Genomic DNA, 25,997 nt, shown 5'->3' on the forward strand with positions numbered 1-25,997 from the left:
TTCCTCACAGATAACTTCCTAACCAATTTTACCTGCTTACTGTTCTGTTTTTCTTCTGTTAATACACACACACACATGGCTCAACTAAAATATACACCCCTTTGCTTTGTTTTCTGCTACATCCTCAGGGACAGCTGAAGAAATGAATACACGTGAAAGGCATTCACCAAATAGCTAATTAACCAATTTAAATTAAAGGCTATTTCCTATTTAGCATTACACCTCCCTTGTACACTCCAACTAAAAATACATACACAGATTTGCCAATACACCAGAACGCTTTCGCCTCAAAATTTTAATGATTTAAAGCCCGAACAGGAATACAGCACTCTTGAAGGACACTACCTTATAAAAAAGAAGTACCAAGCATATTGATTTGTAGTGGCTGCTTTTCCAAGGATTTTAAAGTCTTCTTTGATTGAACGATTATCATCAAGTATCTGCAACAGGCCCCTGAGATCAATATTTTGTTAAGTTAAAAACTATAATCAGCATAATGGAGGACAGTGAGAGAAAGAATGTGTATGTATGTATGACTGGATCACTTTGTTGTATAGCAGAAACTGACAGAACAATGTAAATCAACTATAAAACCTCAAAAACAAAAAACAAAAAAAACCACCCTCTATAATCAAGGACATTAAAGAGGATTCAAAGAAATAGAAAGAGGAGTTCCCGTCGTGGCGCAGTGGTTAACGAATCCGACTAGGAACCATGAGGTTGCGGGTTCGGTCCCTGCCCTTGCTCAGTGGGTTAACGATCCGGAGTTGCCGTGAGCTGTGGTGTAGGTTGCAGACGCGGCTCGGATCCCGCGTTGCTGTGGCTCCGGCGTAGGCTGGCAGCTACAGCTCCTATTCGACCCCTAGCCTGGGAACCTCCATATGCCGCAGGAGCGGCCCAAAGAAATAGCAAAAAGACAAAAAAAAAAAAAAAAAGAAAGAAAGAAAGAAATAGAAAGATATTCCATGCTCCTAGGCTGGAAGAACTGATATTGTTAAAAGGACCATACTACCCAAAGCAATCTACAGATTCAATGAAATCCCTATCAAATTACCCATGACATTTTCCACAGAACTAGAACAAACAATCCCAAAATTTATATAGATCCATAAAAGACCCAGAATTGCCACAGCAATCCTGACCCGCAAAAACCAAGCAGGAGGTATAACTCTCCCAAACTTCAGACATTACAAAGCTACAGTAATCAAGACAGTATGGTACTGGTACAAAAACAGACATACAGAACAATGGTACAGAATAGAGAACCCAGAAATAAATCCAGACACCTACGGCCAATTAATCTTCACTAAGGAGGCAAGAATATAAAATGGGGAAGATGGTGGAATAGAAGGACTGGAGCTCAATTTCTCTCCTAAAAATAACAAAATTTACAACCAAATGCTGAGCAATCTTCAACCAAATGGACCAGAAACTTTCAAAAAGATATCTCACTCCAGAAGAAAAAGAGGAGGCCACATCAAGAGGTAGGAGGGGCAATTACACGATGTAAGCAACCCCATACCTCCTGGGTGGGAAGCCCCACAGACTGGAAAGTAACTGGTTCACAGAGACTCACCCATAGGAGTGAGAGTTCTGAGCCCCACATCAAACTCTCACGTGTGGGGATCTGGCACTGGGAGAAAGAGCCCCTAGAGCATCTGGCATTGAAGGCCAGTGGGGCTTGTGTGCAGGAGCTCCATGGGACTGGGGGAAACGGAGACTCCATTCTTAAAAGGCACACACGGACTTTCACGTGCACTGGGTCCCAGGGCAAAGCAAAGTCTCCATAGGAATCTGTGTCAGACCTGACTGCAGTTCTTGGAGGACCTCCTAGGAAAACAGGTGAACATGGCTTGTGGGGGAAGGACATTGGAAGCAAAGCTCTTGGGAATAGTCATCAGCATGCCTTTCTCTGGAGATAGCCATTTGGGGAAAATCTGGCCCCACCCATCAGCGCTGAGAAGCCCCAGGCCAAACAACAATCCAGGCAGGATCACAGTCCTGCCCATCAGTAAACAGGCTGCCTAAAGACCCCCCAGGCACACAGCCTCCTCTAATCTCACCCAGAGACAAAGCCCCACCCACCAGAGAGCTAGGAATCAATTCCACCTACCAGTGGGCAGGCATCAGTCCCTCCCATCAGGAAGCCTACAGCAAGCTCCTATACCAACTTCAGCCACAAGGGGGGCAGACACCAGAAGTAAGAGAGGCTACAACTCTATTATCTCTAAAAAGGACACCACACCAAAAAAACCTATAAAAATGAAAAGACAGAGAACTATAACTCAGATGAGGGAGAAAGAAAAACCCCAGAAAAACAGCTAAGTGATCAGGAGATTCTCAGCCTCAAGGAAAAAGACTTTAGACTATTGATGCTAAAGATGATGCAATACATTGGAAATAAACTGGAGGCAAAGATGGATAACTTACAGGAAACACTGAGGAAAGAGATACAAGATATAAAACTGAAACAAGAAGAGATGCAAAATACCATAACTGAAATAAAAAATTCACTAGAAGCAGCTAACAGAAGAATACAGGAGGCAGAAGAACGAATAAGCGAGGTGGAGGACAGATTGGTCGAAATCATGGATGTGGAACAGAAAAGAGAAAAAAGATTGAAAACAAATGAAGAGCATCTCAGAAAACTCTAGGACAATGTTAAATGCACCAACATCTGTATCACAGCAGGGCCAGAAGAAGAAGAGAGAGAGAAAGGCACGGAAAAAATATTTGAAGAGATAATAGCCGAAAACTTCCCTAACATGGACTCAAATCAATAAAATTAGGAATGAAAAAGGAGAAGTAACAACAGACATCACAGAAATACAAAGGGTCATAAGAGACTACTATATGCAACTCTACGCCAATTAAATGGAAAACCTAGAAGAAACGGACAAATTCTTAGAAAAGTACACTCTTCCAAGCCTAAACCAAGATGAAATAGAAAAGATACATGGACCCATCACAAGCACTGAAATTGAAATTGTGATTAAAAAATTTCCAACAAACAAAAGTCTAGAACCAGATGGCTTCACAGGCGAATTCCATCAAACATTTAGAGAAGAGCTAACCCTATCCTTCTAAAACTATCCCAGAAAACTGCAGAGGAAGGGATACTCCCAAACTCATTCTATGAGGCCACCATCACCCTGATACCAAAACCAGACAAAGATACCACAAAAAAAGAAAATTACAGGCCAATTTTCACTGATGAACATAGTTGCAAAAATCCTCAACAAACTACTAGCAGACCAAATCCAACAACACATTAAAAGCATTGCACATCATGACCAAGTGGGATTTATTCCAGGGATGCAAGGATTCTTCAGTACCTGCAAATCATTCAGTGTGATATACCACATCAACACACTGAAGAATAAAAACCATATGATCCTCTCAAGAGACACAGAAAAAGCCTTGGACAAAATCCAACACCCAGTTCTCATAAAAACCCTTCAGGAAGTGGGCATAGAGGGAACCTACTGCAACATAGTAAAGGCCACATATGACAAACCCACAGCTAACATCATTCTCAGTGGTGAAAAGCTGAAAGGATTCCCACTGAGATCAGGAACAAGACAAGGATGTCCACTCTCACCACTACTCTTCAACATAGTTTTGGAAGTCCTAGCCACAGCAATCAGAGAAGTAAAAGAAAGAAAAGGAATCCAAATTGGAAAGGAAGAAGTCAAACTATTACTATTTGCTGATGACATGATACTATACCTGGAGAATCCTGAAGACTCTACCAGAAAACTGTTAGAGCTCATCCATGAATTTGGCAAAGTCACAGGATACAAAATTCATACACAGAAATCAATGGCATTTCTATATACTAACAATGAAAGATCAGAACGAGGAATTAGGGAAGCAATCCCATTTACCATCACATCCAAAAGACTAAAATACTTAGGAATAAACCTACCTAAAGAGACAAAAGACCTGTACTCTGAAAACTATAAGATGCTGATGAAAGAAATCAAAGATCTTTGAAAGAAATCAAAGATGACACAAACAGATGGAAAGACATACCATGCTCTTGGACTGGAAGAGTCACTATTATCAAAATGACTATACTACCCAAGGCAATCTACAGATTCAATGCAATCCCTATCAAATTACCAAAGACATTTTTCACAGAACTTGAGCAAAATATTTTAAAGTTTGTTTGGAAGCACAAAAGACCCAGAATAGCCAAAGACATCCTGAAAAAGAAAAATGGAGCTGGAAGAATCAGGCTCCCGGACTTCAGACTATACTACAAAGCAACAGTCATCAAAACTGCATGGTACTGGTACAAAGACAGAAATATAGATCAGTGGAACAGGATAGAAATCCCAGAATTAAACCCACACCCCTAGAGTCAACTAATCTGTGACAAAGGAGACAAGAATATACACTGGAGAAAAGACAGCTTGTTCAATAATTGGTGCTGGGAAAACTGGATGGCCACATGGAAAAGAATGAAATCAGAACACTCCCCAACATCATACACAAAAATAAACCCCAAATGCATTAAAGACCTAGATATAAGACCAGACACTATAAAACTCTTAGAGGAAAACATAGGCCAAACACTCTCTGACATAAACAACAGCAGCATCTTCTCAGATCCACCTCCTAGAGTGATGACAGTAAAAACAAAAATAAACAAATGGGACCTAATCAAACTTAAAAGTTTCTGCACAGCAAAGGAAACCCTAAACAACACAAAAAGACAGCCTACAGAATGGGAGAAAATCTTTGCAAATGAATCAACTGACAAGGGATTCATTTCCGAAATTTATAAACAACTTCTGCAGCTCCATACCAAAAAAACAAACAACCCCATCCAAAAATGGGCAGAAGATCTAAACAGACAGTTCTCCAAAGAAGACATACAGATGGCCAGCAAACACATAAAAAGACATGCAACATAACTCATTATTTGAGAAATGCAAATCAAAACCACTATGAGGTACCACCTTACACCAGCCAGAATGGCCATCATCAAAATGTCTACAAACAATAAGTACTGGAGAGGGTGTGGGGAAAAAGGAACCCTAGTACACTGTTGGTGGGATTGTTACTTGGTGCAACCACTGTGGAAAACAGTAAGGAGATGCCTCAGAAAACTAAAAATAGAACTACCATTTGATCCAGCAATCCCACTCCTGGGCATCTATCCAGGGAAAATGATGACGCGAAAAGACACATGTACTCCGATGTTCACTGCAGCACTATTTTCAACAGCCAAGACATGGAAACAACCTAAATGTCCATCAACAGAGGAGTGGACCAAGATGTGATACATACACACAATGGAATATTACTCAGCCATTAAAAGGAACGAAATACCAGAATTTTTAGCAACATGGATGGACATAGAAATTATTGTGCTAAGTGAAGTCAGTCAGGCAATGAGACACCAACATCAAATGCTATGACTGACATGTGGAATCTGAAAAAAGGACAGAATGAACTTCTTTGCAGAACAGATACTGACTCACAGGCTCTGAAAGACTTAAGGTTTCCAAAGGAGATAGGTTGGGGGATGGGGGGGATGCACTGGGGGTGTGGGATGGAAATCCTATAAAATTGGATTTTGATGATCATTGTATAACTATAAATGTAATAAATTCATTGAGTAATTAAAAAAAAGAGTATAAAATGGGGAAAAGACAGTCTCTTCAGAAAGTGGTTCTGGGGGAGTTTCTATCGTGGCTCAGCATTCAACGAACCCAAGTAGTATCCATGAGGATGCAGGTTCAATCCCAAGCCTCGCTCAGTGGGTTAAAGATCCAGTGTTGCTGTGAGCTGTGGTGTAGGTCACAGATGTGGCTCGATCCAGTGTTGCTGTGGCTGTAGCATAACCCAGCAGCTGTAGTTCGGATTCGAGCCCTAGCCTGGGAACTTCCATATGCCACAGGTGCAGCCCTCAAAGGACAAAAAACAGCAAGAACAAAAAAACAGCAAGTGGTTCTGGGAAAGCTGGACAGCTGAATGGAAACTGAATGAAACTAGAACACACCTTCACACCATGCGCAAAAATAAACTCAAAATGGCTTAAAGACTTAAATATAAGACACCATAAAACTTCTAGAAGAAAACATAGGCAAAACATTCTCTGACATCAACCGTACAAATGTTTTCTTAAGTCTCCCAAAGCAATAGAAATAAAAACCAAAAACAAACCAATGTTTCCAATGCACAGCAAAGGAAACCATGAAAAAAAAACCAAAAACAAAGAGAGAACCTACAGAATGGGAGAAAATAGTTTCAAACAATGCAATTGACAAGGGCTTAATCTCTAAAATATACAATTTATACAACTCAAAAATAAAAAACCCAAAAACCCAATTTGCCACGGCAGGTAGAAGGTCCCAGGGCCGGGACTGAAAAATGGGCAGAAGACCTGAATAGACTCTTCTCCAAAGAATACATACAAATGGGCAACAGGCACATGAAAAAATGCTCGACATCACTAATCATTAGAGAAATGCAAATCAAAACTCCTATGAGGTACCACCTCACACCAGTCAGAATGGCCATCATTAATAAGTCAACAAATAACAAATGTTGGAGAGGGTGTGGAGCAAAGGGCACCCTCCTTCATTGTTGGCGGGAATGTAAATTGGTATAACCACTATGGAAAACAGTACGGAGGTACCTCAGAAAACTAAACAGAACTACCATATGACCCAGCAATCCCACTCCTGGGCATATATCCAGACAAAAATTTAATTGAAAACGATACACGCACCTGTATGTTCATAATAGCACTATACACAATAGCCAAGACATGGAAATGACCTAATCTCCACTGACAAATGAATGGATTAAGAAGATGTGGTGTATATACACAATGGAATACTACTCAGCCATAAAAAGAACAGAATAATGCCACTTGCAGCAACATGGATGGAACTAGAGACTCTCATACTAAGTGAAAAAGTCAGAAAGAGAAAGACAAATACCACATGATATCACTTATATCTGGAATCTAATAAACAGCCCAAATGAACCTGTCTACAGACAAGAAACAAACTCATGGACTTGGAGAACTGACTTGTGATTGTTAAGCGGCAGGGGGAGCGAGTGGGATGGACCGGGAGTTTGGCGTTAGTAGATGCAAACTATTGAATCTGAGTGGATAAGCAGTGTTATACTGCTGTATAGCATGGGGAAATACACCTAGCCACTTGTGATGGAACATGATGGAGGATAACGTGAGAAAAAGAATATATATATATATATATATGTGTATATGTATATATGTATATATGTATGGTTGGGCCACTTTGTTGTACGGCATAAACTGACAGAGCCTAGTAAATCAACTATAATAAAATGTTTTTAAAATAAATTGAAACCTAGTGGGGAAAAAAAAGCTATACAGAAGAAAGTTAATATTAAATGTGAACAACCCATATTGAGCTGAACTGATCACACATTTAAGAAATTAAAATTTAGCTGTTACAGAAGTGTTAATGAAAGTTACAGTTTCTGTGAATTCACATGCCAGGCACCATACCAGGTATCTAACAAATTTATCTCCATTTCTTTATTTTTTTTTCTTTTTTTTTTTTTTTTGGCTGCAGCATATAGAAGTTCCCAGGGCTGGGATCGAACCTATGCCATAGCAGTGGCCCAAGACGCTGCAGTCACAATGCTGGATCCTTAACCCACTGCACCACAAGAGAACTCTTCATTTATTTATTTAAACAACTGTATGGCTGGTGGTTTTAGTTCACAATAAAGAAACTGGAACCTTAAGAGGTTTGGCAAGTTGGTTGAAATCACATAACAGATTGACTAGATTGTAGAGTTCTTCCCCAAATGAAAATTATCTAGTTTCTTTTTTGTGAATGAAGAAACAATAGGAAAATTCTTATTGCCCTCTGATAAATTTGAGCCAGCAGTCCTCTACCCAGATACACTAGAGCTTATCAGAAAATGTTAGTAAAAACTCCTATAAACAGCGCCTCTTAATTATGATATTATCAACAGGAATGAGTGCCTCTGATAAAGTCTTCAAAGTGTTCTCACATGTTTCTTATTTTTCTAATATCCTGAAAACAGAACGCACTGACAATTCAGAGCTGAAGAAATTGCAGACCAACAAAAACAAAACCTTTATGCACCTTGTTTAGGGTGTATAATAGATAAGATTTAAAACTAGCAAAGCTAAATCTGGCCCCCTCTGCGAATCCACAAAAGAATGTAGTTTTCCTTTGGAAATTACAAATCTTCATATTTCAAAATTCTTACCAATTACTATAGCTACCATACAACTAAAACATGACTCATAATAGGCCAAATTCAACAAGCTGAATACACCATCCATTAATTAAATAATTATATCATCCAAATTAACTATTAAAAATGATAATAATCAAGCAATAAAAGCATTAGGAAAACATAGGTCAATATGTAACCCTGAACTGAGGAAAGAACTTTGTAAGAATGACATCAAGGCAAAATAAATAAAAAGACCAACATAACGAAAATTCATAAAAAGTAATTTTATTACCTAAAAAATAAGACATATAAAATTAAAATGAAGTATTAGGTTGGGGATCCTGTCACAGTCTCTAACATATATACTCTACTAGGGTACCCATTAAAAGAATTTTTAAAAGAATGTATAATAAGCAAATGCAGGAATGAAATGCAATAGAAAATACTGACTAATCAAAAAGAAAAATAGATGGAACATATGTACATGACTAGGACGATAGATTTAAACCCAAACGAATTAGCAATTATGTCGAAACTAAAGAGACTAGCTTCTCCTCTCCCTCATTCCTGAATAATAATGGATCTTTAGCTCAAAAACGTTAGGAAAATGTTGAAGAACTATTTGATAAACAAGGAATAACATTTTTATTTTCCTTCTTAAAATAAATTAGAAAGCATCTTTCTTACCTTCCACCCGTGATTCCAAGTACTTATCCAATTCTGAGTCTTTTCTCATTGCTTCATCTGAGACCTTGGGGGCATTTGAAAAGCAAACTAGTACAATACTCATGTTATCTCGACTTCCCTGTATATTAGAAAAAGAAAAAGAAATTGTATTTCTGTAGTCTACTAACTTTCCATTATTTATTTCAAAACAGTTAATTACATTAAGCAATTATTTATTTAATCATCCAGAATGTACACCTTCAACACATGCATTTTCATTCCAAAGAACTATCTGAAGCACACCCTAAAGAAACAAGGATGGGTAGATCTGTTATTACTTTATATGACTTTTGATTCTGTGTACCTCTTCTTATTCACCACCGTTCTACAACCTGAGAAATGAAGATATATTTATGCATATTAAAATTTCTAAACTGTTTCCCACTCAGGATCGCATATTCACAAAGTGACTTAAGCCCAAAATGCACCCTCCCAAAGAAATACACCATTTTTTCCTAGCTAATCAACCTTCATCAGAGCAATGCCACTGAAATTCTATTGAACTGACACTGCTGAAAACTACTGATCATTACGATACAAAGACATTAAACTGAACAACAGAGAAGTTAAACTGAAAACTGTTCTGAAGGTACAGCATCAAACAATGGAATGAAACTGGTCGACTGAGATACACTACTGTCAGATTAATAACTTTTAAAGAAATGACATCAGACTGTTTATATAGAATGACAAATAGTGTCAGGATTTGTACAAGCAGCTAAAACTGCTAATTTATGGACAAATTTTATTGCTGCCTTTCTAAACACACCATCACAAAAGACCTATATTACTAAGGAAACAAAGAATACATACTACTCTATTACTGTGAGACTCTAAGCAATAAATTTAAAACACTGTCTCATTACTTTTACTACGGGTGTATTACTTTAACTGAGTCTCTAGGAACAGAATGGAACTGTTCATGCAATAGTGATTTCTCTTAACTCCTTTTATCCCCACCTCCCATTCACCACTCTAAAAACTTAAGTCAATGGAAGTGGTATTTGCCAACCCAAGTGAAAACAGCCAAGGCCACACCTGTACTACTCTTTTTAGCCATTCTGGCCAGAATCTAGGCAGGCGCTGTTTCGTGAAGGCTTGCCACCTTTTTGGGACCCACATGACACAGCCAAAGATAGGCAGTCCTTGAAGAACTTCTGCCACCACATCCTAACACTCAATGGAGCAAAGTCTGAAGGCAGTAAAAGTTGGGTCTTAAGAAGGTTACAAATGGAGAAACTCTCTCCAGAGATTCTTATGCTTTAGTAGAAAGAATCATTATGAGTATATAATGAGATTCTCAAAAAAATCAGAATTTACAAATTGGCCCAAGTGAATTCTACTCCTTAATGATACCCACCAAAACTTTCATAATGACTTAATAATCTATATATTCATATGCGTGTGTGTGTGTGTATCAATGAACACACGCACATACCTTCCACATATATACCCTATGGTTCAATCAGGATTTACTCTATAAATTCAGGTTAGGCAAAAACTTTATACCACAGATATTCAAGAATAATCAAGCACCACTTGAATACCAATAGTTTTTTAGAGCAATTTTATGAATAAACAAAATTAACATTTTATACTTTTAGAAATCTAGTTTCCACTAACCATTCTGTAGTTTGATAACAAATAGAATCTTTGGCCACAAATATGGAATGGTTAAACAAATGCCTTAGATTTTTATAAAACACAGAATGTTATAAAACATACACCCCAATGTTTGGAAAATTAACTAAAAGATAGTTTCAAGAAGTTTAAGTACCCAAAGGTATTTAAAGGAAATAATTTACATTGACACTTCAGCATGTGTGACTTCAAAGATAGTGTTTCTACTTCTACATAAAGATGATTTTCCCCTTAAACACAAGGTATGAGTGTATTTCAATAGTTTTATATAGGAATTGAAAAAAATGCTTCCCTTTATGCCTCTTCAGTTTTCTAGAGAGATATTACCCCTGCATAATCAGTATAAATTTTTTGGTAAGTCTAGAAATGAAATGTGATTTAAAAAAATCAGCTTGGAGTTCCCACTGTGGCACAGCAGTAATGAACCTGACTAGTAACCATGAAGATGCAGGTTCAACCCCTGACCTCGCCTCAGTGGCTTAGGGATCCAGTGTTGCCATGAGCTGTGGTGTGGGTTGCAGACAAGGCTCAGACCCTGCATTGCTATGTCTGTGGCTTAGGCCGGCAGCTGTAGCTCTGATTCGACCCCAACTTCCATGTGCTGTGGGTGTGGCCCTAAAAAAAGGGGGGGGGGCAAAAAAATCAGCTTGAATTACAGTGATTGGCCAGATGTTTAAAATTATTTTGAAACCTTTTTTTCTTTTTTAATGTTGACAATACCACAGCAATGGTACTCTAAGAAATCAGAGCTTTAATAGGCAGTTATAAGTCAAAGTAGCCAATGCCCCTGCCATAAGTAAGGGTATCCAAGATTAATCAAAAATAATTTGATGCGGTTACTTTTAACGTTGAATGCTGCAAGGTTACAAAGAAGTGTCCTGGACCAAGTTTTACAGAATATGAAATAGAATGTCCATCACTACCCAAAGTAAATGAGAATCTGATACATGAATCATAAGTATTCTTCATTTTTTAAACCTGACACTCATTGTAGTTATCTCCTTTACATATAGTTCAAAAAACAGCCAAGCTTAAGGCAAAGACCAAATTCTCACCTAACTGTGAAAAATGAATCCTATCCTTACTTTCAAGAATACTCAATTCAGGAGTTTCCATCGTGGCTCAGTGGTTAGCTAATCTGACTAGGAACCATGAGGTTGCGGGTTCGATTCCTGGCCTTGCTCAGTGGGTTAAGGATCCGGTGTTGCCATGAGCTGTGGTGTAGGTTGCAGACACGGCTCGGATCCCGCGTTGCTGTGGCTCTGGCGTAGGCCGGCGGCTACAGCTCCGATTTGACCCCTAGCCTGGGAACCTCCACATGCTGCGGGAGCAGCCCAAGAAAATGGCAAAAAAAAAAAAAAAAAAAAAAGAATTGAGCATTCTTCCACCACTACCTTACTGTTTGAACCTATATTTCCTCCATACAAATCTACCTCTTCCATCATCAAAAGAACTAAAATTTATTGTGGACTGTAAACCAGATACCATTCAGGCACTTGTTAAAAGCTTTATTCTCAATAACTCCAGGAAGAAGATATTACTATGCCTATTTTATAAGATGAAGAAACCAGAGCTTTGCCCAAATTCATACCAAGGGGCATAGCATAACTTAAAGCCCAATGATGTGGTTCCAAAGTCTGTGTTCTAATACTAAATCCATGGTTCTAAGCAGTGTGCCAAGAAGCCCCAGAGTGCCAGAGTGTGCTTGTGGAGATATTTTAACTGGGGAGCAAACATGGCAATACTCAACATCTCATTAGGATGTAACATCTCATTAGTATGTACCTGTATGTAAAAGAAGAATGAAATAAATACACAATATATGTGTATTATTTGTTAAGACATGTATACTGAAGTTTGGATCTAACAACTTATTACTCATAACTGCTACACATTAACATGGCTAAGGAGCACTGCAGAAAAAAAAAATTACTGAGATACCCAGGGACCATGAACAAAGAATTTCTACACCACATTTACTGTACTTTTCCATCCTTCTCTTCCCTACTTCAAAACATCCAGCCATACCCCACTCTAATATTATCTATGTCTATTTTTACATTGTCTATGATTATATTTTCTGAAAACCATAATGGAAAAACACCTGACTTTGAGCTGTACAATTATTTTGAGGGGTATTCCAGTACATTTTCCACATTTTAATCAATAATTTGGATTAATACTGCCTTTGGAAAACATTATTAATTTCCCCTCAATGTAATCCAACTATGAGGTATTATCTCGTGTTTAAAGTAAATAAGCTTCTAATAGGTGATATATAAACTGAATCAAGGGAAATCTAACTATACTTAAAAAAAACAATTTAATATAATTGAATATTGACTTTTATGATTTAAAAAAAAAAGCAAGTGCCAAAGTAACATGAATAGCATGATGTTTCTATAAGAAGCAAAAAACAAAAAAGGGAAATAAAATCTTGTTATATTATTTGTATGAATAAACACAGAGAACTACTTGGAAGGATATATAGCAAACACAGTGGTAGTGAATAGACTTCCCTGCGCTATACAGTAGGTCCTTGTTACCTACCTATTTTATACATAAACTTTTCCTTACTCCAAATTACAGAAGTAACAGATTTCTGGCTATTCTTTCAAAACTACATGTCATTTTGCTATGCAACTATGAAAAATGATGTCAATCAATACACATAGACATGAGCTCTCTCTACAATATATTGTTAAATGATAAAGCAGATTATAGAATAACAAGTATAATGATGTCATTTTTATAAAAACATACCCATTCAGAGGCAGAAAAAAGGACTGGAAAGGTAAACCACAACAATGAAAATAACCCATTTAGGTGGGTGGTAAAATTTTTGAGTGTTTCTTCTTATCTTCTGTATTACCTGGATTTTTACATATATGCTGGAGTATCTGGGTTTTTCCCCCCCAATAACAAAAACTTAATTTCTTTTCTTGGTATTCAGGGGAAATGGTGTTTTCACGTCCTAGTTATGCAAAAAACATGCTTGCTTTTTGCCTCAAAAAGCTCCAGGTCAGAAATTCTCCATTTAGAATCCAAGGAGAAAGACATTTTGAGAACCACTTACTATTCAATCACTGACAACCATCAACATTTCTGTACTTAATTCATCCGGAGAAGAAAAAAAGGTACAATGTGCTTTAAAACAAACAAAACCCAGAAGTTCTAGAGGCACTATCATTAAAATCCTTTCAGAAAAAAAGCTCCCAACTGCCCTTAAATTTTCTCTTTTTGAAGCTGGCTTTTCCCATTCTATAGAAAGTAAGTGGATACTTCAATAAAGCCTGGGCATTTCCACAGACTCAGAGATTCTTTGAAAAACTTTTTGGCTACGCCTGTATCTTCCACAGCAACTTACATGGTGAGGAAACAGAATGGCTCTAATCTAGACAGATAAGTCAGTCAAAACCTTTGTATCACATAACCAAAGGTTAGTTTTACCTTGTTATCTTTTCAATTAGTCACAGAATACTTACACATTTTAGACACTGGCCAGATAATTTTAATTGACTGCTAAAGAGACACTGTCAAAAATCCACTTAAAACTACTGAATATTTTAAAGACATCAAGGAAATTTTTATCTATTAGTTTGGATCCCCCTCCATTATTGCATCAAGTTAAGATTCATAAAATATTACAAATAAAAATTAAACTTTAGTGTTCCATAGGAATTCTTAACAAGATTGAATTTGATGACTTGTTTTTAAAAAGTGATGATAAAACTATCTATATGAAAAAAAGATATTACCTACCATGCCATACATTATGTATATAGTCACATGTAAATTCTTTTCAGATTTTATTGCTAGGAAAAAGCTTCTTTTATTACATAATAAGAAATACATAACTTTTACTTTTTTTGTCTTAGCTGCTAGTAGGATCAGAACTAAACTACAAAACAGTTTCTGGTATACTTAATACCTTATGTGGCTCTTGATCTTTGTATTTCTAATATAGAATCATATTCTCTATATTTCATCAAACTGCTTCATAATCAAAAATAAGATAGCTATTACCAATGTTGAGAATTTGAATTAAAAGTCACAATTCTGTATAGATAGCTCTGCCACAATAAGCCATAAAGTAATTAAATGACAACAAATGCCACAAATTTATTAAACTTAATTTTCAAATTAGAAGGTTGAGACAAAAGAGGATGGCCAAAAATCAAAAATTTTTTTTAAAAAGTGTTATTTCTGGTGAAGAAAATAATTTTAATAATTTTAAAATATATGGTCTTCCTTAATGAAAACATTAAAATCTTTAAAACTTTAAGTTTGCTTAATTTTACTTACCATGCCTTTTCGAAATTAAGAGGGTATTTTAATTATAGCAAAAAGACTTACATACCTTATGTAAACAAGTGTCCACTACCCAATTGCACACATTTTCCAGGTCATCAGATACCTCAAGCCTAGATTTAACAAATTCACAGAGCTCCTCATTACTCATAACATCCCAGATCCCATCACAAGCCAAGATGATAAATTCATCCTCTTCTGCTCTTAAAATTTCATAAACCTCAGGCTCTGGAGAAACAAGTTGTTCTGTTGGGCCCTTGCCATCAACACACTTGTAATCATAGTCCCCCAGAGCACGAGACACCGCTAATGAACCATTAACACGCTGTATCATTACACTGCCTCCTGCATTTTGGATTCGCTCCTTCTCCCTTGGGTTGCAAGGTTTGTGATCCTGGGTAGAAAAGCAGACTTGTCCATTCCTATAGAGAACAGCTCGTGAGTCGCCACAGTTGATGAAGTAGATATGCTTAGGGGAAATCATAACTCCCACTGCAGTCGAACCGCTCCTGTCCATGCCATTTCTGAGGTCTGAAAAGTTACGCATGTATTCATCGATTTTCAAAAAGCCAGTTCTGATGCCATTCTTGACGTTTTCCACGGAAGGCTCAAGAGCAGATCCTGATTTTCCAGCTGCCCTGAAGTCTTCGTTATTAGTGATGTGTTCTAGTAAGTGTGTGGAGCAATAATTTGCTACTCGGGATCCAGCATGACCATCATAAACTGCAAAAAATGACCAGTCTTCCAAGCCGTGAGGAATACCTACAACAGCTGTATGTGCATCTTCCATTTCCACTCTCCAGCCTTGCATGCTGCTCAGGCCATAACGTAAACCATTCCCAGCACCATGAGCATTATGTTTCTCAGTTTTGGGTTTATCCAAAAATGCACCCATGTTTAGTAATGAATCTGAAAGGAAAAAAACATTGTGTTACACGTTAAACTTGATAGAGCAGGTAGCTATAACAGTCCAACTATTTTCTAGCAACCCTAATCTCAAGTATATTTTTCAGGATGATCCAAATTTATTGGAACAACAACAAAAAAGAAACCAAGAAAATTTCCCTGTACATCTAGAACAGTGGTCTCTCAATCCTAGCATGTTAGAAGCTCTGGGGGGTGGGACCCAGATATCAGCATCTTCTTTAAAAAGCCTCTCTGTTGGTCTGTATGTACAGCAAGGTGAAAACTCCAGTTCTAGGAGAAAGGAAAACCGAGAAACAAAACCTAGTTAAGCCGTGACTTGAACTGGGGTAGTGGGAATGAGTACCCTGGAATGTCTTCACACACAATCCTGGCCCTGACACTTGCTAGCGGTGTGACCTTGAGTAAGTTCCTTAGTCACCTGTACTTCGAATTCTTCCCCTGACAAATGGGCATAACAACAGTAGTACCTACTACTTGACAGGGCTGCAGTGAAGTTGTTTGTTTGTTTGGGGTTTTTTTTTTTTTTGCTTTTTAGGGCCACATTTGCGACACATGCACGTTCCCAGGCTAGGGGTCAAATCAGAGCTGCAGCTGCCAGCCTACGCCACAGCCACACGGGATCCCAGCTGCGCTTTCGACCTACACCACAGTTCACAGCAATGCCAGGTCCCTGACCCACTGAGCGAAGCCAGGGATCGATTCCGAATCCTCAAGGATGATAGTCGGATTCGTTTACACTGCACCACAAATGAGAACTCCTAAGAGTAAGTTAATATAATATATAGTACTTAGAATAGTGCTTGAGACATAGTAAATACCATGTTTGCTGTTATTATTTTCTCAAAATGCAGATTCCATGGCCCTATCCCCATACCCGAAGACTTTTTTTTTTTTTTTCAGTAGATCTTGGAAGGAATCATTAAAAAAGCATGCTGGTGACTAAAGAGATACTACATTTTCATATACATTTTAACGAAAACACTATCTAGATCAATTAATTTTCATTTGGATTCAGGTATCTTTGTGAGATATCCTCTTCAGCTCTGTTACCCAACTTTATAACAAACTTTGTATTTCTACTGTAAAAACCCAATGAACAACAATATATATTTATAAATGACAGCAATTTTATAATTTTCATGAGTTATATGTAATATTGTACTAATAAGTTATATACAAAATATATAAAGAATTTTTGAAAGGCTAAGACTTTACATATTAATCAAAATTACTTTCAAGTAAAATGCAAAATTTTTTTTTGTATTGAGAACATTGTAATAGAATGTGCTTTTTTGGGGGGGGTCTTTTTAGGGCCACACCCATAACATACGGAAGTTCCCAGGCTAGAGGTTGAATTGGAGCTGTAGCTGCCAGCCTACACCATAGCCACAGCGATGCCAGATCTAAGCCGCATGTTCGACCTACACTGCAGCTCATTGCAACACCAGATCCTTAACCCACTGAGCAAGGTGAGGCTCAAACCCGCACCCTCATAGATACTAGTCAGGTTTGCTGCCACTGAGCCACAACAGGAACTCCAGAATATATTTTTTTTAGCACATTGGTTTAATACTTTGATATAATGATTTGTTTTAATGCCTATTTCATCTGAAAAATCTTACACATTACTAAGATACCTAAAGGCAAATAAACTATTTATCTACCACTTTTCAATCCCAACTACCAACAATAAAAAAAAAAAATCTACTGTCACTTCCATTATCTTAATGTTTTTTTCAATTAAGGTGCTGCTGTCTCACATTTCAACAAATAGGTTCAAAATTCACAAGCGCTCCTCCATTGAGAAAATTTTAAAAAAGAGTTTAGAAATGTCTACTTTCAAATTTGTTTTTAATTTAGGAATAAAGAAAGGATAAAAGGAAGGAGGGGTCTTCAATGGAAAGTCTTCAGGGAGGGAGTTCTCACTATGGCTCAACAGGATCAGTGGTGACTCTGCAACACCAGGATGCAAGTTCAATCCCTGGCCAGCACAGTGGGTTAAAGCATCTGGTGTTGCTGCAGCTGCGGTGTAGGCTGAAACTGTGGCTCAGATCTGATCCCTGGCCCAGGAACTCCATATGCTGTGGGGTGGCTAAAAAAATGACCAAGTATTCGGGAAGGTTGTACATTTTCTATAAGGTATTTTGAGCATCTGCATATTTTGGTATCACCACTGTAAAGAACTCACTAGATTTTAAAAGTTAAAGGTCTTATTTTTACGAAATTAACTACATTGATGATACCCTACCATCTTTGAACTCCTAGTTCAATTTCTTTGCTGCATTAAGTTTCCTGTGAATGATGCAGTGAACTATTTTCACCTTAAGTGACTGTGATTTTTCTTCCATAAAAGGTTATCTTTACTACAAATGCATTTACTATTGAGAACATACACTTGTCTAGCATCTCTTTGCTTTTGCCCTTCATTCCCCCTCAAAACAGACTTTATTACTGAAACAAAACTTAGCAAATATTAATAGGAAGTATGTTACACCTATATTATAACCTTAAAGCATCTCCCAGGACATGTGTTGTTCTGATACTGGTTTCCAAAACTCTGCAATGTTTACTATGTGTTCCAAAGGCATTTGATGACAAAGGAATGGACTTTAATTTTTGGCCATATGTTCTCTGTACTATTTCAGTCATTCTGACCAAGGCAGCAAAAACTAGTGTTCCCCCAATGGTATGCATTCTGTCTTTTATTATTCCACTAGAAACTTCAAAGGGCCTTGCAAATATTTATAAAATTTTACTAAATTTAATTACAAAGTACTATATTGAATGTTGTATGGCTTCATCAAACACCTCTGGTGAAAAAACTCATAACTCATAAAGGTTAGTTTTTAATCCTCAGAATGCATATTTTTAAAATGCCCTCTAACTTGCTATGATTCCATGTATCATTTAGATACATGTCAAGCTACACTGTACACTTGGGTGAAGTATGGTTTCAACAATAATAAATAAATATCCATACTTAAAATTATACTTCATACGCTTAAATTTTTTTGAGAGGTTGGTATTTCAGATTTGATTATATCACAGTTTTTACACCCTAATAAAAGCCCGTACTGGGGTTATTATGTTAGAAGTTCTAACGTTTTTTTATGCTGTATGCTTATATGTGTTTTCTTATAATTATCATCAATCTAATTTTTGATAGAAATCTTTTACAGTCACTTGCTCATTTTTTTGGGGGGGGAGGGTATGTGGAGGTTCCTGGGCCAGGGATCAAACCTGCGCTACAATGGCAACCACAGCCACAGCAGTGACAACACTGGCTGCTTAACCCACTGAGTCACCAGGAAAGTCCGACTTGCTCATTTTTTGAAGACACTTTAGTTAAAACTAGATCACATGGAAATCAATGTAATCGCATGTAAACTTCAATGTGATACAAGGATGAATACAAAAGACTCTACCCTTTGTTAGGATCTCTCACCAGCCCATCTGACATACTAACAGCAGGGGGAAGTCAGTATGAATCACTGCACTGAATTTAATGTGCTTTTTTCAAAATGAAAGGCAATACACTGAGGTTCTAATTTTTAGAAAATTAATACTAAAATGGATGGATGTTCCTGCACAGTCACAACTCTGTGGGCCTAAGAGTTTTACAAGACTGAGAATATGTGCATAGCAAGCATCAACTAAAAACTGAATAAACAACGTTCTCTGCACATCTGTCTTCTTCCATCGCCTTCTTGAGAAAAATACATTATTGAACCCATAGTAGCATGATGTTATTATTTACTTTCTTAGTCAATGGTACATAGTAATTGCACTGCAAAGTAATCTGAGAAACAATATTTTAAAAGGAGTTCTCATGCACAAAAGACCAGGGGATTACTGGCTTTTTTATTTAAGTAATTTGCTTAAATCACTTTAAGCAACCACATTTTAAAAATCACTTAAAAGTTTCCATATTTGCTCACATATTATATAGCATTTCATTCTGGGCTGATTCTAAAACTTATCATTTAGGAGTTCACTGGTGGCTTAGCAGTTAAGGTTTTGGTGTTGTCACTGCTGTGGCTTCAAACCCTGGCCTGGGAACCTCTGCATGTCACAGGCTCAGCAAAAAATTTTTTAGAAGGAGAGTTCCTGTTGTAGCTCAGTGGAAACGAATCCGACTAGGAACCATGAGGTTTCGAGTTCAACCCCTGGCCTTGCTCAGTGGGTTAAGGATCCAGTGTTGCCATGAGCTGTGGTGCAGGTCACAGACACGGCTCAGATCTGGTATTGCTGTGGCTGTGGTGTAGGCTGGCAGCTATAGCTCCAATTCGACCCCTAGCTTGGGAACCTTCATATGCTGCGAATGTGGACCTAAAAAGAAAAAAAAAAGAAAAAAGAGAAAGAAAGAAAAATTTTAAAAAAGAATTGCCAAAATTAAAAAATAACATTAAAATGTTCATTTGCAATCAATGCATAAAATATAGCAATAAATTATACATACTTGTATCTGACACAGTAATACTTTCAAAGTACTTTAACAACAGTACAATAGTCACTCATTCAAGCATTTTCTGAGTGCCCACTACATGCCAGGCTCTATAGTATTAGGTACTAGGAATAAGATGCCCCTTTCCTAAAGGAATGTATAGTCTGGTGGCAGATAAAGACCAGTGCTTAGGTTATGAAGGCACACTGGAATACAGGGGACATAATGGATTAAGCATAAGTAATGCCAAGAAGAGATGTCAAGAAAAAGGTCTTACGTAGTTAAAATTTTTCCAAAGGAAGAAATTTAAACTGAGACCAAAAACATGGAAATGGGAGAAGGAATTTTTAGTCAGCACATATAAAGACCAAAAGAAGAGTAAGAGCACAATTAATTTGGTATGGTTAAAGAGAAGAGGTAAAACTGTCACTGTATGCAGATGACATGATACTATAAAACCCTAAGGACTCCATACAAAAACTACTCAAACTGATCAATGAATTCAGAAGAGTAGCAAGGTACAAGGTATTTGTGTGTGCGCATGTGTGTGCACAAGAGCATTTCAAGGAGTAAAGCAGAAGCACTAAAATTCTAAGAATAACATTATTTCCTACTGAGTGAGATGTTCCTTGTCTACTTATCTTAGAATCACGGAGAACTCAAAAACGTGCCATCCCCTTTCTGTCTGAGCAAGAAGCAAACCCAACCAAGAATAACTGCTTTTCACCTAGAAGAACAAATCTGACTTTCCAAAAGGTTGAATGAGAAGGAATATTCCCAAAGACATTCTATGAAGCCTCCATCACCCTAATACCAAAACCAGACAAAGATACTACCAAAAAAGAAATTATAGGCCAATATCATTGATGAATATACACAAAAATTCTCAATAAAATTTTAGCCAACTGAATCCAACTGAATTTAATCCAACTTAACAAAAAAGATCATACACCACAACCAAGTGGGATTCATCCCAGGTTCACAAAGATGGTTCAACATATGCAAATCAATCAACATCATACACTACATTAACAAAAGAAAAGTCAAAAACCACATGATCATCTCAATAGATGCAGAAAAAGCATCTGACAAAGTCCAATCCATTCATGATAAAAACTCTTACCAAAGTGAGTACAGAAGGAACATACCTTAACATAATCAAAGCCATTAATGACAAACCCACAGCAAAATATAATACTCAATGGAGAAAAGCTGAAAAGCCTTCCCACTCAAATCTGGAGCGAGGATGCCCACTCTTACCGTTCTTAACCAACATAGTATTGGAAGTCCTAGCCACAGCAATCATACAAACAAAAGAAATAAAAGGTACCCAAGTTAGAAGAGAAGAGGTAAAACTGTCACTGTATGCAGATGACATGATACTATAAAACCCTAAGGACTCCATACAAAAACTACTCAAACTGATCAATGAATTCAGCAGAGTTGCAAGGTACAAGATCAACATTCAGAAATTGGTTGCATTTCTGTATACTAACAATGAAGTATTAGAAAAGGACTATAAAAACACAATACCTTTTAAAATCACACCCCCCAAAATTAAATACCTAGGAATAAACCTGACCAAGGAGGAGAAAGATTTACATGCTGAGAACTATAAAGCATTAATCAAGGAAATTAAAAAGGATTCAAAGAAACGGAAAGATAGTCCATGCTTCTGGACTGGAAGAATTAGTAAAGTTAAAATGGTCAAACTAATCAAAGCAATCTACAAATTCAATGCAATCACTATCAAATTACCCATGACATTTTTCACAGACCTAGAACAAACAATTCAAAAATTTATACGGAACCATAAAAAACCAAGAACTGCCAAAGCAATCCTGAGGAACAAAAACCAAGCAGAAGGCCTAACCCTCCCAGACTTCAGACAATTATAAATGCTACAGTAATCAAGACAGTATGGTACTGGTACAAGAAGAGACATACAGACCAATGGAACAGAATAGAGAAGCCAGGAATAAACCCAAACACCCATGGTCAATTAATCTTTGACAAAAGAGGCAAGAATATAAAATGGGAAAGACAAGTCTCTTCAGCAAGTGGTGCTGGGAAAACTGGACACCTGCATGGAAACCAATGAAACTAGAACATACCCTCACACCATGCGCAAAAATAAACTCAAAATGGCTTAAAAGACTTAAACATAAGACAAGACACCATAAAACTCCTAGAAGAAAACCTAGGCAAAACATTCTCTGACATCAACCATACAAATATTTTCTCAGGCCCGCTTCCCAAAGCAATAGAAATAAAACCCCAAAATAAACCAATGGGACCTAATCAAAATTACAAGCTTTTGCACAGCGAAAGAAACAATTAAAAAAAAAAAAAAAAGGGGGAGTTCCTGTCGTGGCTCAGTGGTTAACAAATCTGACTAGGAACCATGAGGTTGCGGGTTCGATCCCTGGCCTTTCTCAGTGGGTTAAGGATCCAGTGTTGCTGTGAGCTATGGTGTAGGTCGCAGACATGGCTCGGATCTGGTGTTGCTGTGGCCATGGCATAGGCTGGCGTCTACAGCTCTGATTAGACCCCTAGCCTGGGACCCTCCAAATGCTGCATGAGCAGCCCTAGAAAAGGCAAAAAGACAACCTACGGAATGGGAGAAAATAGTTTCAAACAATGCAACCGACAAGGGCTTAATCTCTAAAATGTACGAACAACGCAAACAACTCAACAGCAACAAAAAACGAACAACCCAATTGAAAAATGGGCATAAGACCTGAATAGACGAAGAAAGATACAGATGGCCAACAGGCACATGAAAAAACACTCAACATCAACATTCAGAGAAATGCAAATCAAAACTACAATGAGGTGCCACCTCACACAGGTCAGAATGGCCATCATTAGTAAGTCTACAAATAACAAATGCTGGAGAGGGTGTAGAGAAAAGGGAACCCTCCTACAAGGTTGGTGGAAATGTAAACTGGTAAAACCTCTATGGAAAACAATATGGAGGTACCCCCAAAAACTAAATCCAGAACTAACATATGATCCAGCAATCTCACTCCTGGGCATCTAACTGGACAAAAATTTCATCAGAAAATAGATATGCACCCCTACATTCACTGCAGCACTATTCACAATAGCCAAGACACAGAAACCATCTAAATGTCCATTGACAGATGATTGGATTAAGCAGATGTGGTACATATACACAATGGAATACTACTCAGCCATAAAAAAGAACAAAATAATGCCTTTTGCAGCAACAGGGATGGAAATGGAGACTCTCATACTAAGTGAAGTAAGTCAGAAAGAGAAAGACAAAGACCATACGATACCACTTATATCTGGAATCTAATATATGAACTTGTCTACAGAAAAGAAACAAACTCATGGACATGAAGAACAGGCTTGTGGTTGCCAAGCAGGAGAGGAAGAGGCAGGAGGGTGATGGATTGGGAGTTTGGGGTTAGCAGATGCAAACTATTGCATTTGGAGTGGATAAGTGATGTGATCCTTCTGTATAGCACAGGGAACTATATCTAGTCACTTGTGATAGAACAGGATGGAGGATGATATGAGAAAAAGAACGTGGAGTTCCCGTCATGGAACAGTGAAAACGAACCTAACTAGGAACCCTGAGGTTTCAGGTTCGATCCCTGGACTTGCTCAGTGGATTAAGGATCCATTGTTGCCGTGAGCTGTGGTGTAGGTCGCAGACGCAGCTGGGATCTGGCATTGCTGTGGCTGTGATGTAGGCTGGTGGCTACAGCTCTGATTAGACCCCTAGCCTGGGAACCTCCACATGCCGCAGGTGCGGCCCTAAAAAGACAAAATAAGACAAAGAAAAGAAAAAAAAAAAGAATGTATAAACTTTGCTGTACAGCAGACATTGTAAATCAACTATAATCAACTAAATCAACCATAATTAAAATTTTTAAAAATAATAAAAAAGAACAAATATGTAAAAAAGTTCTATAGTTGACATTCTTTTCCATAATAAGCCTCCACATAGTAACAAAAAAACACCCTCTCTGATACCTCTGAGTTTGCTTACAAATCAACTCTGAAAGGGGTTGAGGATTGAGAGAGGGCAGTCTTCACATTAAAAAAAAAGCCCAAATGGGAGTTCCCATCGTGGTGCAGTGGTTAACGAATCCGACTAGAAACCATGAGGTTGCGGGTTCGGTCCCTGCCCTTGCTCAGTGGGTTAACGATCCGGCGTTGCCGTGAGCTGTGGTGTAGGTTGCAGACGCGGCTCGGATCCAGCGTTGCTGTGGCTCTGGCATAGGCCGGTGGCTGCAGCTCCAATTCAACCCCTAGCCTGGGAACCTCCATATAACGCGGGAGCGGCCCAAGAAATAGCAAAAAAAAAAAAAAAAAAAAAAAAAAAAGCCCAAATGAAGTTAAAAGAAAATGTAAGGGTTGTTTAATTGAAACATATAGTAAATTGAAAAATTACTACAATGTTCAAAATAATGTCTAATACATGCAAATGTGCATACAGAGAAGATGCTAACACTTCTTCCAGATAAAGAACCCAATAAAAACACTTTCAAAACTGAGTATTAGGTTCCTGCTTTCTAAAATTCCCTTTAGCTCACTTGAAATTATCTCTGGTCCTTAAGTCAAATGATCCATGTGACAGAGGGTTTATTCTCCCTTTTGCCTAAACATATCTAGGGAACAGAATTTCATCTAAGGAATTGGATTCATAGTTGCTGAAGATGAAAAAAGGATAATCTCAACTTGCAAAACACCCAAGATTCAATGGATAAAACTCTGTACTATCCCTAAAAAAAATATAGTGCACTTGTCTAACAACTTACTTTGATAATAAACTCAAAGAGTAAAAATTATCTGAAGCATTGTGTTTTAAAATTTCCTCCTGCCGCACCACCCCCCATGCCCTGCCACCCCTTGCCACCCTACAGCATATGGGGTTCCTGGACCAGGGATCAGACCTGTGTCCTGGTACTGCTGAGATGCTGCTGATCCTGTTGGGCCACAGCAGAAACTCCTAAAAATTCCTTTAAAGTTCTAGGAGCTCCTGTTATGGCTCATGGGTTAAGAACTTGACATTGTGCCGTGAGGATGCAGGTGTGTTCCCTGGCCTTGCTCAGTGGGTTAAGGATCCAGTCTTGCCGCCAGTTGTGGCATAGGTTGCAGATGTGGCTCGGATACAGTGTTGCTGTGGCACAGGCCCTAGCTGTAGCTCCAATTTGACCCCTAGCATGGGAACTTCCAAATGCCACAGGCAGAGCCATAAAAATAATAAAGTTCTAGTTCTTTTGCCTCTGCTGGCAGACTGTGGCTGATTTATTCTCATCAATCAAGTAGGACATACTTCAAAGCTACCCTCAGTTTACAATCACATTTATAAACAAAACTGACAGCACAATAGGAAATAATAGGTCATTAAAGAATACAGCTTAAGTTTTTCAAATAATAAGCAACTTAGACATATAAAAGTGATGGAAAAAACACTTACTGTACTGAACATTTGTAGTAATTGAGTCTAACACAGCCTTTAAAAAAAGCCAGACTATTCTGCCTACCATAATTGACATGAATTATTTTAAAAAATTGTGTCCTCCCTCCTTAATTATCCTTCATCCTTGCAAAGTTGCATCCTTCCCGAAAAGTCAGATTTGGGTCCTATCTTTTCCAGAAATCCTTTTCCCAGGTGCTCTAATAAACTTCATTAACACTTAGCTCCTTACCTCTACTTAGCACTTAGCACATGCTACTCTGTATA

At 37.8% G+C, this 25,997-nt stretch overlaps 1 protein-coding gene across 2 annotated transcripts in view; it reads right to left on the reverse strand.

Moving 5' to 3' along the window:
* Nucleotides 1–25,997, reverse strand: part of PPM1B (protein phosphatase, Mg2+/Mn2+ dependent 1B) — an 82,266-nt gene that overhangs the window by 16,892 nt on the left and 39,377 nt on the right. For both annotated transcript variants that reach the window (XM_085019390.1, XM_003125179.5), the window contains exons 2-3: nucleotides 14,951–15,810; nucleotides 8,911–9,028 (exon numbers count right to left, since the gene is read on the reverse strand). In XM_085019390.1, coding sequence (XP_084875516.1) covers nucleotides 8,911–9,028; nucleotides 14,951–15,796 — 964 coding nt within the window. In that variant the 5' untranslated portion in view covers nucleotides 15,797–15,810. The remainder of the gene's footprint in view (nucleotides 1–8,910; nucleotides 9,029–14,950; nucleotides 15,811–25,997) is intronic.

This window comes from Sus scrofa, chromosome 3 (genome assembly GCF_054392235.1).
Source record: "Sus scrofa isolate SSC_HxYL_T2T_F1_AM1 chromosome 3, Sscrofa_HxYL_maternal_Yorkshire_Landrace_v2.0, whole genome shotgun sequence".
Lineage (NCBI taxonomy): Eukaryota > Metazoa > Chordata > Mammalia > Artiodactyla > Suidae > Sus > Sus scrofa.